The following is a 12098-nucleotide window of genomic DNA, read 5'->3' on the forward strand; positions in this document are numbered from 1 at the left end:
TTATTAAACGGAAAATAAAATTGTTAATGCAGATACCCTGGCTAATTAAAGTAATGCCAAACATTCACGGACATATCAGGTATTTTATAAAAGATTCAGGGAACAATTATGTCTCCCAACGGAAGAGGATATGGGATAACCGATTTGGGAATGGGTAATTTGCCTCAAGCCCTCGTTAGTTTTTGCGAGTTTTTCGGGGATACACACGAAAATAAAAATGACAATAACATCGAGAATCTTTTCTCCATACTATCAAATTATCATCACAAACGATTAGACTAGCCGTACTCTCCGGTTATCATAGTTTTATCCATCGTGGTTTTATTATTGCATTTCTCAACCATGATACCCAAGCGACAAGGATGGCGTCATACAGAAATACTCGCATAGTTTTTCCTATCGACAAAAGGTGATTACGATAGTACGAACCTAAAATATTGAATAAAGAAAAGATAGTTGGAACCATTGGAAGTAATACGGCGCTTTTCGGCGAAGAATGTTTGTCTGCTTTTTAAAATTTCACTCAACTCGGGCATAGCGCGTCTTGCGAACAGTCAATTTCGGAGTGCCTTTGCGCGAAGCGTGTCGAAAGGGGCTGCGGTAAAAAACCGGAATTTCTATCAAGGAGAGATAATTTAAAAGGGCGAAGTAAGGTTTATTCATAACCCTTGGACTCCTGAGGATGGGAAACTACAACAAAAGGTCGTAAGCGTATTAAAAATGAAGGGGAATCGAAGTCCTGTATAAACGGCTCGTCGAGGTTGGGTTTACAAGTAAAAAAAAAGCCATATTATGTCGATTTCTTTTTCATTTATCGAGTGCGAAATCACCATTCTCCAGATTATTGTTCAAACTAAGTTGGAGAAAACAGATTTTCAAGAATAATCAAACACCTTCGATTACAAAACATTAAGGTTATGTTTGTCCTGCTTTGACGGGATCCTGCTCTATGTTAAAAAGACTAGTTACATGAGAATTTGCCAGCCACGGTAGACTGTTTGCACAATTACTGCAAAAATTGAAAACACTTCCTGAAATACATGTACAACCTCAAGACTTGAAAATTCTCCAAAACACAACATTGCAGCTTTTACAAAGGATTGTTTAATGCCCATTATACATTTGTTGATATTACATCCAGTTGCCTTGCTGGGTTTTAATCAGCTATCGACTGTTTGAATCTGGTATTACACTGAAAAAAATTAATTACCAAGATTGTAAGATCGTGGTAAATAAGTCAACTTAGAATTCTGGGCTAGAATTTGATTTGAATGGATGATGCCTGGAGGCAATGAACGGAATGGAGAGGCATGGACACGGACATGGACATTCGCACCACCATCATGCTCACGGAAACTCGCAAAGTTCGTCCCACAATTCCAATCAATCGTCAAAACACAGTCACACACATGCCTCACATGCTCAAAAAGAGGCAGCTGCTGGGCAAGCGGCTGCTCAAAAATTAAGAAACTACAAGTTGTTAGTCGATCCTTTCTTGGCAAAAGGCGCATCCAAGTTATACCGTTACGATGGAATTGTACCCGGAGATCCCACGTATCCTCCGGTTCAGCTCCGAGATCCACGATCACAACTAACAAGGATATGGACGAGATTAGAACAACTAGAATTACCTGTGCCTCGTTTTAAAATTGATTCCAATTACTGCGGAGAACCACCTCCACTTGAGGTGACCTTTTGTCATCTAAATGACAACATAGACAGAAGTTTTTTAACAGATATGGTTCAAAAATTTGGCTTGATTGAAGAACTGACTATTTATTATCATCCGATGACAAACAAACATCTAGGAATTGCCAGAGTTATATTTGAGGCAACAAAAGCATCTAAAGCTTGCGTAGAAAAATTGAATAACACTTCGGTCATGGGTAAGGTCCTGAAAGTCTTTTTAGACCCGTTTGGCGACGAATGTAAGAAGATCTACGAGGATATGACAACAGAGAAAAAGCCAGAGAAAAAGATTGAGAAGGAAATAAAACTGGAAGTTGAGCCTGAGAAACAAACACCGATTGAAAAACTTCCACCAGAAGACAGAGAAGAGTATCGCACTGCCAAAAAGAGCACCCAAAATTTGGAAAAGTCCCGAGATCCATACATTGAAAATTCCAGATTCAATAAATTCAGAGATTATCCAACACCTGGAGGGAGCACTGGTAGTGATATAGGGTACAGCACTGCTCCAAGTGAACTGAACTACTCGAGTACCTATTCCCAAAATTCTACCCCTGCAACAAGTTACGATTACCCTCAATACTACCCAAGTTATCATCATCAACCACCCAACAGTTATGTAGCAAATATGCCGCCGAATGTAGCACAGCCTATATCGGTTCAGCAAAATTCGAGTATGTGGTGGGGTTCGACTGGACCCAATCCTGGTCCGGCGGGATACGCCGCCACACCTGTGTGGCCAGCAGCACAGCACAATGCGAGCATAGATACACCGAGTTTAATTCCCACTACAAAGACGTCGACTTCTGCAAAAATTTCACAAGTACACCATCTACCTAAGAAAGAAAAGGAAACTGCACCAGCTGTCAGTAAAAATTCCTCAAGAGATTCTCCGGTGGATGATTCTCGTAAGACATTGGATTTGGATACCAGAATTGCTATGCTTTTGAAGGATAAGGCTGGAGGCATGGCTCCACCTTTCCTGCAATTTGGAAGCGATTCAGAGGACGATAAAAAGTCCCTTCAACCCGATGAAGAAATTTTATCCGAACCTCCAAGTCCGTTTCTATCCTCTGACATGTACAAGTCCTGTTTTGAAAAGATTTTGGAACGGAATAAGGAACGACGAAAAACCCGCGAGAACAATATTAACCAGTTTTCAGTCGACGAAGAGTTAGGGAGTGTAATAAGCTCTAGTGAAGACGAAGCATTATTAGGTAGTTACAGTCCTGCTCTCGACGATATGGAACCGGAACCACCAAAGGAGCCTCCTCCTCCACCTCCTCCAGATGATGATCGAATGTCGCTAAGCAGCTTAAGCTCTGGAGATGAAAAGATCGAAGAGGTAGGAACTATGGAAAATTACATTCGCAACTTTGTAATTTCTAACTTATGCCTTTGTAATTTATACATTAAGGTGTTTATGAATACAGTTACCGTAATAATTTCAAAGTGTGACATGCCAAAAACAGGAATTGAGTACTGACCTTTAATTAAATAATTTTCTGGGTCTTACTTGTGGTATTGTATTAGGTTATAGCTCAAAGTGAACCGCAGAATCAACTGTATCCGGGAGCTGGTTATCCCGGACATCTGGCGCATTACCCACCACCTACAGATGTATATAATTGGCCAAGACCGGCACAATATCCTTACCCCTATGGAACACCATATTTACCAAACCATCATTATCAACCAACAAATGCTCCCGTTCCAGGGGGTGTTGGTGCACCTCAAGGAACTGCGTATTATCCCACTTTACAGTCCAGACTGCAAGCAATTGCTAACCACAATATCACCAAGGATAATCCACAGGTCAGTTCGGAAAAAATTCAATTACGAAAACACAATGACACCGATCTATAGTTCCTCCATCAGGTCTTTTATGTGTGAGATAGTTTTTTAGTAATTCTTTGTTTCATATGTCAGGGTCCCACGATCAATGGGGTGCTGAACAGAGTGGTTAGCGAACTGAAGCAGATACTGAAAAGGGATTTCAATAAAAAAATGATTGAGAATACAGCATTTAAACTATTCGAGGTTTGGTGGGATGAAAAGAAGACTCAGAAAACCCAAAATACCGATGATGTTAGTGTCACTAACAATGTCCCTAAGGAAGAAGTATCCAAGCCGCAAGGACTGTCATCCATTTTAGAACAAGGAACTCCGTTGGGACTTAACTATGACGGGTTTGGATTGGGCATTAGAGCTAGTATGCCAAAAATGCCGTCCTTCAGGGTAAGCGTTCGAACTTCTGTTGTAGGGGATTTGAGCATTCGCTTAGATGGTTAATGACTTCCGTGATTTCGTTCAATTACAGAGGAAAATAAAAGCACCGAGTCCTTCGCCGCAAGATGAAGATAGCCGACAATCGGATCCCGTAGATCCTGAGATAATTGACAGCGATAGTGATTTAGACCTCCCACTCGTGCAAAAAGTTAAAAGACGCGCTCCGTCTCTTGGTACAGCTTCCTCGTCGTCGACGTCACAGAGCAGCTCTAGCGAACAATCCAGTAGTAGCGAATCCAGCAGCAGCTCTAGCGATAGTTCTGATGAAGAGGATACATCTAGCAGTTCGCACGAGGTACATATTATTGAAAAAAGATTCGTCTATTGAGTCTATCAATCAATACAGCCAGATGATATTTGGTTCAGAAATAGCAATCGGAGCGTTTTAGCGTAAAAATCTCATCGGAAATCAGATGAAAAAATTCTAATGACGATTCGATTTTCCAGCAGGACAGCGACAGTCGAGTATCCGATCATCGTCCATTAGCTTGTAATAGCGATGATCCAGAAATTTTGATGGAGTTAGCAATTCAGAGATCATTAGACTGCCCTACACCGACGAGAAGTGAAACGCCTGTACCTAGTCTGCGGCTACAGGACCAGGATTTGGATCAATTCCCTCAACATGATAATGAAACAAGCCCGATATCTTCGCCTAAAGTGGACAGAGAAACCAAAGACGAAACTAGAGTGAAGACAGATGAAACAGAAACCGAAAGAATAGCAGACAGCTTGTTAACACCTGGTGTTGATGTAGACAAATCGAAACCCGAGTCACCGGTACGGATACTGAAACCACTGAAACCAGTGAAATCAGACGTCATTACTGAATCGCTAGTGAAAGACGAAACCAGAGATATTCAGAGGATGGAAAGTTCAGCTGCTGAAGCACTCATCGCTCTTGCTGGACACGATAATATTATACGACACAAGAGTCCCGGTCCTTTACAACCAAATATTATAAGAACTCTACAAACATTATCTGCCAAATACATAAACAATGAACCAATTTTGAAAGAGTCCGAAAAAATAGAAATGTTCAGTGAAATACCCACAACTGACTCGGAGGAAGAAAGTTTGGAAATCAGGAGAATACGGTACGTTTAAAAAAAAAATAAAAGACAGCGAGCATTTGATTGATTTTAAACTCCCGATATTTCGGGAGATCGACGTACTCCATAATGATGTATTTTCTTTTTATTCAGATTCCAAGCAGAGACAGACTTACGCCTCAACGGTCAGCATAGTCCGAGTTCTCCTGGATCTCAGGCATCCCAAGTGTACATGGAACATTCGTATTCTCTTCCGCCAGCTGCACCAGAACCATCTGTAACCGAGTCTCGAGGTCCTGTTGTACCTGCTCCTGCTAAGGCGAAGCTTACAAAACCACCTAATGTAGAAACACCGAAAGAAAAGTTAGAAAAACCGACGAAGAGGAAATACAACAAGTATTCTAAACTACATGCGCATCCAAATCATGAAAAAGAAAAAGAGAACATCGAAAATGAATTTACTTATGAAAAGTTACCAAGAAAATACCAGGAGCCGGTGAAAACTTATAAAGAAAGGGATCTGATGACCGAAATGGGGGTACTCTACGAATTTCTTACTAAAGGAATAGACGCGGAAGATGTAGAATATCTAAGGCGAAGCTACGAAGCTTTGCTCGCCGATGACAACCAAGGGTACTGGCTCAACGATACCCATTGGGTCGATCATCCGGCAACGGATATTCCAAGCCCTGCAAAAAGAAGAAAACGAGATGAGTTACGATTACATTCTACCGGAAGTGCTCGTACAGAAGGCTATTACAAAGTTGACATTCGTGAGAAAGCTAAACACAAAGTGAGTAAACTTTTATCTTGTAACTTTGAAAAGATCTGTAATTGATTAACCTTGATTTAACTACGTTGCAGCATCATTATGCGCAGAGTATAAGGCGTAGTAATGAAGTAGAGGACAGCGGTGGGCCATATATGGGTGGCGATAGTGCCATGAACGGTCCTAAAACAATGGCTAAAGCTTTAACTGGAAAAATGCAAGCCTTATCGCGTGAAGCAAGAAGCAACCAACGTCGTTTGTTAACAGCTTTCGGTATCGATACCGACAGTGATTTATTAAAGTTCAATCAGCTCAAGGTAATATCGATAGCACTCGGAATTTCGAGAGTGAATAACTGTCTGCTGGTTTTCCACATCACAAGGTGGTTCGAATTACTTCTAAATATTTTTGTTCGCATTTTAGTTCCGAAAGAAGCAATTGAAATTCGCAAAGTCTGGTATTCATGACTGGGGTCTCTTTGCGATGGAACCAATCGCAGCTGATGAAATGGTAATAGAATATGTCGGACAAATGGTGAGACCAGTGGTTGCGGATCTACGCGAAACACAATACGAAGCGACGGGTATTGGTAGCTCATATTTGTTCCGTATCGATCTCGATACTATTATCGACGCAACGAAATGCGGTAATTTGGCACGATTCATAAATCACAGCTGTAATGTAAGTCAGATTTATAATCTATCCAGAAAATATTAGCCTCGATTCAGAAAGAAACGTTCGATGACCATATACAAATATTTATGTTACAGCCCAACTGCTACGCTAAGGTAATAACGATTGAGAGTCAGAAAAAGATTGTTATTTACAGCAAACAACCAATTGGTGTGAATGAAGAAATTACCTACGATTACAAGTTTCCACTGGAGGATGATAAGATTCCTTGTCTCTGCGGCGCACCCCAATGCCGGGGTACTCTCAATTAATTTCTTGTCACCTCACCGTTCATCCCCTTTCAATCAACCATGCCCTACTCATATTTTTGTAAATAAATCCCCATGTAAACATTTTATAAAAAGCCAATGGAAAACGGTACAATATTTTGTTCGTATTTCTTATTAAGCATAGATGATACGTTTATAATATTTCTATCGAATTTACAGGTATTACTAAATAATGTCGAACAAATTCGTTTTTAAATTATATTAATCGAGTCAGTGATGAAGCACAGATCTTGTTTATTGTCAGAGGTTTGTTAAGTAATTTGTAAATACAATTCGAGGAACACTTGTCCTCGCCTCACTTTGACCACAATTAACTTTCATTTCCTGAAGGATGATAAATTATGGCCGTGCCGTTCGTTATACAGTTGCCGCACGGGTTTTTATCGGTTTAGAGAAGGACGCTGCATTTTAGGCAAATCAAACTTTGGCGACAGTTCGTCGTCTGCACATGAACGCATAAAAAAGTGTTTATTTTTCATTAATAGCTTACGATTCTTATACACAAAATGAAACGAATTCTATATCACTGACTCATAGAGTTGGGGGATGGATCAGGTGGCTGATGCGAGTTGCTGGAAGGAATGGTATTGATATTACTAAAGCTTTCTTGCTTGAAATTAATGTGTGGGTTTAGATTTGTATTGATTGTCGCTGTAGCAGCAGGGTTTTGCATATCCAGTTGACTCTGTGCAATGTCTTGAAGTGCAGCTTGAATCCTCTGAAGCAGGGCTTCACCCTGTCTTACAATCTCTTCCAACTGCTCACCAGCATCTTGATTCTCTTGTTCAAGTCTGCTTAAGCTTGCTACTTGTAGCTCTTGGGATGAATCCTCGCTTGGAAGACTTTCAATCAAAGTATCAATGTCTTTGGCGCAACGGGCTATCAGTGTAGCAAATAGAGCAGCGTAATCTGATGAATGAAAAATTATACGTGTCGACAATTAAAATGGAAAAAAATTTGTATGGATGCTAGAAAAGTCTATATGCTCACCTTCCTGGGTTTGGTGTGGCTGCGGTGTTCCGATTCTATCAAATCCTGGAAATTTACTAGGTGTTGAATACTGTTGTAGGATGCCAACGCTGTTACAAAAGTGTTCGGCTTGCTGAAAGCACGACATCCATTTTAATTAGTGCAGGGAATTTCTCCAATAGGTGAATAAGTGCAGGTTTGAATGAAGCTTACTTGATTTATGGTATCTTGCAGCTGTGTCAGACGATCCGCCATTTTGCAATGTTTAACCTCAAAAATATACTGTATAAAGTTTACCGTCGAGTCAACATAAAGATGTGGTAATTCAATACTGGAAGTGATAAAAAATATCCATGTCTATTTTCTGTATGCCAATAAATCTACGTCGTTGAACTGCAGTCGATATTTCCCCCCATTCGGCGTCGTATCTACCTGTCTTATATGTCACCTTTGACACCATAACCTGCAACTTTTGAAGAACGTTAAGCCCGCTACCCGTGGTAGATTAACCAAGTAACACCACGATGTTACTGAAGGAATGTTCACATTTACTCTAGCGATGAGTACTGGTACCACCAGACATTAGAGGGACTAATGATGATCTGATACCGTAGTCATGAACAAATTTTATTTGCTATTTACAATATACACATGTATAGTAAATTTCGTTAGAAATTTTGATCGAAGCGATGTTATTCGTCGTCAAAGTCGATGTCCAGTTCTAAGTCAAGCGAGTTGATTTCTTGGAGGGTATTTACGAATGCGTACCGAGAAAACCCCATGTACAATTTTCTGAACCAAACGTATTGGGACTTGTGAGCTCTCATGGCCGTCTGTACAAAATAATAAATTAGCAGTAATTCATACTGTCAAATAGAGTTTGCCAATGTTATTTGAAAATACCGTACAACCTACATGTATATTTCTTCGTTGCTTGAAGCTGAGCAAATACCAATAAGACGTGGATAACAAACTAATAGGTAAATCCAGTACCAGGGTATATTTTCGCAGAATATTTACAGTCTCTAGTACGTACATCTTGCAATCTGAAAAGATAATATTGTTAAGGAACGATTTTAAATTTCGATATCAATAGTGAAATTGATGTCATGTTTTGGTGATGATTTGAATCATGCGCACTCACAAGTAGGCAATTTATTTTCCATGCACAAGGAAGCCACCCCGTAGAAAATAGAAATGTGATTTCTGTGTCCACTCACGCCACGCTTGTCAAACGTTACAACCGCGTTGATTCTGTAACTTTCAACATGCAGGAGTATAGTTTCAGCTACTATATTTTTGGGCCATTGAACTTTGGGGTCGTCAGGTAACTGTGTAGACCTAAAGTTTGGAAAACATAGTCATTGCATGGTAATGATTACTAACAAGTTCTGTTTGTCATTGTTCACCACAAAAATCAAAGAAGGAAAGATTGATAGGTGGCTCACATTAAAATGGTGACATTGGCTTCTGGAATGCCGAGGATTCGAGCACTTGCCCAGAGTTCTTCTTTTCTTTTTTTATCACCTCCTGAAATGTTTCAGAACGAAAAATTATTTCTTGGATCAAAGTGCATTACAGAATTGGTAGGTGAAAGAATATGATGCATGGCACGGTACCTATTGTCAGGCAAAGCAGGTAAACTTCACAATCTCTCTGGTTTATCATCCAGTATATCATTGGGCCAAAGAACATAACTTCGTCGTCTGGATGAGCGATAACTAATAATACTCTGGCAGGTGGTCCAGGAAGTTGCCATGCTTTATGACTGACGTTTAACAAAAGTATGTACAAAAATATACAGACACATAAGTAAGCAATCACAGCGATGACAAGTTGCCAAGCAATTTCTTTGAAGTACCAAACAGTTTCATTCAACAACACGTTGACGTAATTTGCAACTGTGTTCACAAGTGACATATCCATGGAAAATCTTTAACCTGGTATCCTAAACTTTCAGTAACGATATGTTCTACAATTCGTGGATTGTTGTTTATTCATTTATAAAGTGCAAGTTTAGAAAATTTTTTGAAAATATAGAGCATCTTAAAATTAGGTTATGTGCAATCATGATTCGAAACTGTAGACGCCATGACGTCGAATCGGGTTCATTCCCGAAACGAGATAACCGATAATTTTTTCTATTTCACAATTCAGATGGAATGGCCTTTAATTAAATAACTTTATTTTAAACCAAATTTTTTAAATTTCTGTTATTATTCTACCAGACGTATCTGGTTCAGTTTCACCAACATTGAAGTAGCCAGATTCCCTAGAATTCAATCTCTTTTTTGACTATTACGCCAATGGCCATACAGTCCAACCTGATCTGACCTAATAATCAACGTCATTTATTTTAGCCGCCTAAACTGATCACTATCAGAATTTTGACGTTTTGTCGGCTGCGGATTCACATTGCGTTGTTGATATGGCCAAAGGGATTAAAGAGGTGGATATCTTTCGCGATACACACGTGAGATATCTCGGTAATCATTTTCTTTTAGCAATTAAAATTTTGATTACTCGTTATTAAAAGATATATGAACTTTTTTTTCATATACAGCAACGACCTGTAGATGAAGAATAATGCTGCATGCAAAGAGATAAGCGAATCGAAGTGGAAAATCTACACGAGCGACGATTTACAAACATTTTCTTTCCATTCCAGGATATGCCAATGAGGTTGGCGAAGCCTTCAGAAGTATTGTTGGGAAGAATTTAGTGCGATTAAGCTATGCCGTAGCAATCGGTTACGTTCTTGCAGATTCTTCACACAAAGCAGCTGTCGTCTATCAGGTAAATTGCTGCCAAGATTGGATAAGTATGAATTGGTATAACGTCAATTGAAATACTGCATCTACTTTTGGCTGCAAAAGTAAGTCTTATATTATTGCCAAACTGCAAGAATATAATAGGATTGTTATCATCTGTATGTTGTCAATTGTTAATGATTATATGAACTGTCTAGTGGGTATACCAGCATTCTGCAGAGAGTATCGGCAAACGCGAATATTTCTCAGTTCAGTCGATATGAGAAAGAAAAAAATATTTGAAAACCGACAAATTTCCAGTGAGCGATAATAGAAACTTTCATCTCACTTGAATCATAGCTTGTCCTTGTTCCAGCAAGATGCTTCTTCGAATCGAATCAAGCAAGTGGCCCTTTCTGCATCGGATACATTAATATGGCAAGGATTCGCATCTGTAATTATTCCTGGACTGACCATTAACCGATTATGCTACGCCGTACAATTGGCACAAAAGAAATTAAATAACAAAAAATTTAAAAGTCCCTGGGTCAGCGTAGCAGTCGGTCTTGCATCTATACCTTTCATCATTCGTCCGATAGATCTTTTGGTTGAAGATGGAATGAACCACACTTATAGACAATGGGTTGGATACAGTCCAAACAAAGTACCTGATTAACGTTAAGTTATTCTACAAGTTGTCAAGTTTCGTCAACGTCCTCATTAGTACAATTAAATGCTCGGCAAATAGAGCCAGTGCTTGAAGTGTCATAGGGGAAGTGTTTTTATTAAATAAGTGCTCCATTATTTTAGATGTTACATATTATAATAAATCTAATGTTATTCATTGATAAATATTTACAGAAGTTACTGATCGTTTTAAATTCGTTTCCTCGACTACTATGATTTACTTGGTATCATCACCTATGATAGTTTTTTCGATTAATATTCTATGAAGCCCTTATTTTCATTGCGAATGATTTTTGATCGCAGCAGAAAATTATTGAACTACATTCGATGATGCAGTAGCCGGACATATCGGTCGAGTAAGGTGATGCGTGTGAATAATTCTAGCCTGCTATCCGCTCCGCAGTCGAGTTTACAGAGATGAACATGATCTGTGATGAAAAGTAAAAATTTGCACCCTTAAAAAATTCAGTTGAACTAGATGGTTGCAATACTTTGTACTTGTACTATAGATGTCTCTGTACGCGTACAATATTCGAACAGAAATGTCAAATTTTCGCAAGCAGCAGAGATAACAATTGCATACATGACTCGATGATATATGTATACCTACTGGAATTTTAACCTATGCGAAATAATACGTGATCGGAATAGCTTTGTCTCGCGATATTTTATACGCAACGACTAAAAGCTCCACCGGTATATTTGTGGATACGTACAAAGAAATAAATGACCACAGCCGAATCTCTACGAACTACCGAAGAATTGGATCCACAACCCGCTATTCTTAACGCAAAATAAGTGGAACGATACGCTTCGTTTTACGGGGCAGGTGCAGTATATACCTGATATACATGCCTGAGGAAAATGGTTCTTATTTAACGCTGATTCATCTCTGATCCAATTGGGTTGAACAGGATCGGTGTGGACGAAG

At 39.3% G+C, this 12098-nt stretch overlaps 4 protein-coding genes and 1 long non-coding RNA gene across 7 annotated transcripts; 2 read left to right on the forward strand and 3 right to left on the reverse strand.

The window, feature by feature from the left end:
- Positions 1-1081: 1081 nt before the first annotated feature.
- On the reverse strand, positions 1082-6005 carry LOC125499877. The gene is made up of 4 exons (XR_007276906.1): positions 5874-6005; positions 5589-5719; positions 5207-5368; positions 1082-1192 (listed from the first exon to the last, which is right to left on the reverse strand). It is a non-coding gene; the product is annotated as an uncharacterized LOC125499877 (long non-coding RNA).
- Positions 1186-6852, forward strand: LOC105692319 (histone-lysine N-methyltransferase SETD1B-A). 2 transcript variants are annotated; one of them, XM_012411438.3, is made up of 9 exons: positions 1186-3034; positions 3223-3504; positions 3619-3927; positions 4010-4273; positions 4426-5075; positions 5184-5823; positions 5895-6116; positions 6223-6480; positions 6570-6852. In XM_012411438.3, the coding sequence occupies exons 1-9, from the start codon at positions 1292-1294 to the stop codon at positions 6741-6743; spliced, it is 4542 nt and encodes a 1513-aa protein (XP_012266861.1). In that variant the 5' UTR covers positions 1186-1291; the 3' UTR covers positions 6744-6852. The 2 variants fall into 2 exon arrangements, with proteins under 2 accessions (XP_012266861.1, XP_020711714.1); XM_020856055.2 differs by having other exon boundaries at positions 4429-5075.
- Positions 6853-7212: 360 nt separating this feature from the next.
- Positions 7213-8218, reverse strand: LOC105692321 (mediator of RNA polymerase II transcription subunit 21). Its single transcript, XM_012411440.3, has 3 exons — positions 7944-8218; positions 7752-7863; positions 7213-7670 (listed from the first exon to the last, which is right to left on the reverse strand). The coding sequence occupies exons 1-3, from the start codon at positions 7983-7985 to the stop codon at positions 7285-7287; spliced, it is 540 nt and encodes a 179-aa protein (XP_012266863.1). The 5' UTR covers positions 7986-8218; the 3' UTR covers positions 7213-7284.
- A 123-nt stretch (positions 8219-8341) lies between these two features.
- Positions 8342-9973, reverse strand: LOC105692263 (N-acetylglucosaminyl-phosphatidylinositol de-N-acetylase). Of its 2 annotated transcripts, none has more exons than XM_012411338.3 (5): positions 9350-9973; positions 9179-9260; positions 8875-9071; positions 8642-8776; positions 8342-8563 (listed from the first exon to the last, which is right to left on the reverse strand). In XM_012411338.3, the coding sequence occupies exons 1-5, from the start codon at positions 9654-9656 to the stop codon at positions 8457-8459; spliced, it is 828 nt and encodes a 275-aa protein (XP_012266761.1). In that variant the 5' UTR covers positions 9657-9973; the 3' UTR covers positions 8342-8456. The 2 variants fall into 2 exon arrangements, with proteins under 2 accessions (XP_012266761.1, XP_012266760.1); XM_012411337.3 differs by having other exon boundaries at positions 8646-8776; positions 9350-9968.
- A 1-nt stretch (position 9974) lies between these two features.
- On the forward strand, positions 9975-11347 carry LOC105692264 (mitochondrial fission process protein 1). Its single transcript, XM_012411340.3, has 3 exons — positions 9975-10216; positions 10399-10526; positions 10857-11347. The coding sequence occupies exons 1-3, from the start codon at positions 10159-10161 to the stop codon at positions 11154-11156; spliced, it is 486 nt and encodes a 161-aa protein (XP_012266763.1). The 5' UTR covers positions 9975-10158; the 3' UTR covers positions 11157-11347.
- The last annotated feature ends 751 nt before the right edge of the window (positions 11348-12098 follow it).

Source organism: Athalia rosae, chromosome 2 (assembly GCF_917208135.1).
Source record: "Athalia rosae chromosome 2, iyAthRosa1.1, whole genome shotgun sequence".
NCBI classification, from domain to species: Eukaryota; Metazoa; Arthropoda; class Insecta; order Hymenoptera; family Athaliidae; genus Athalia; species Athalia rosae.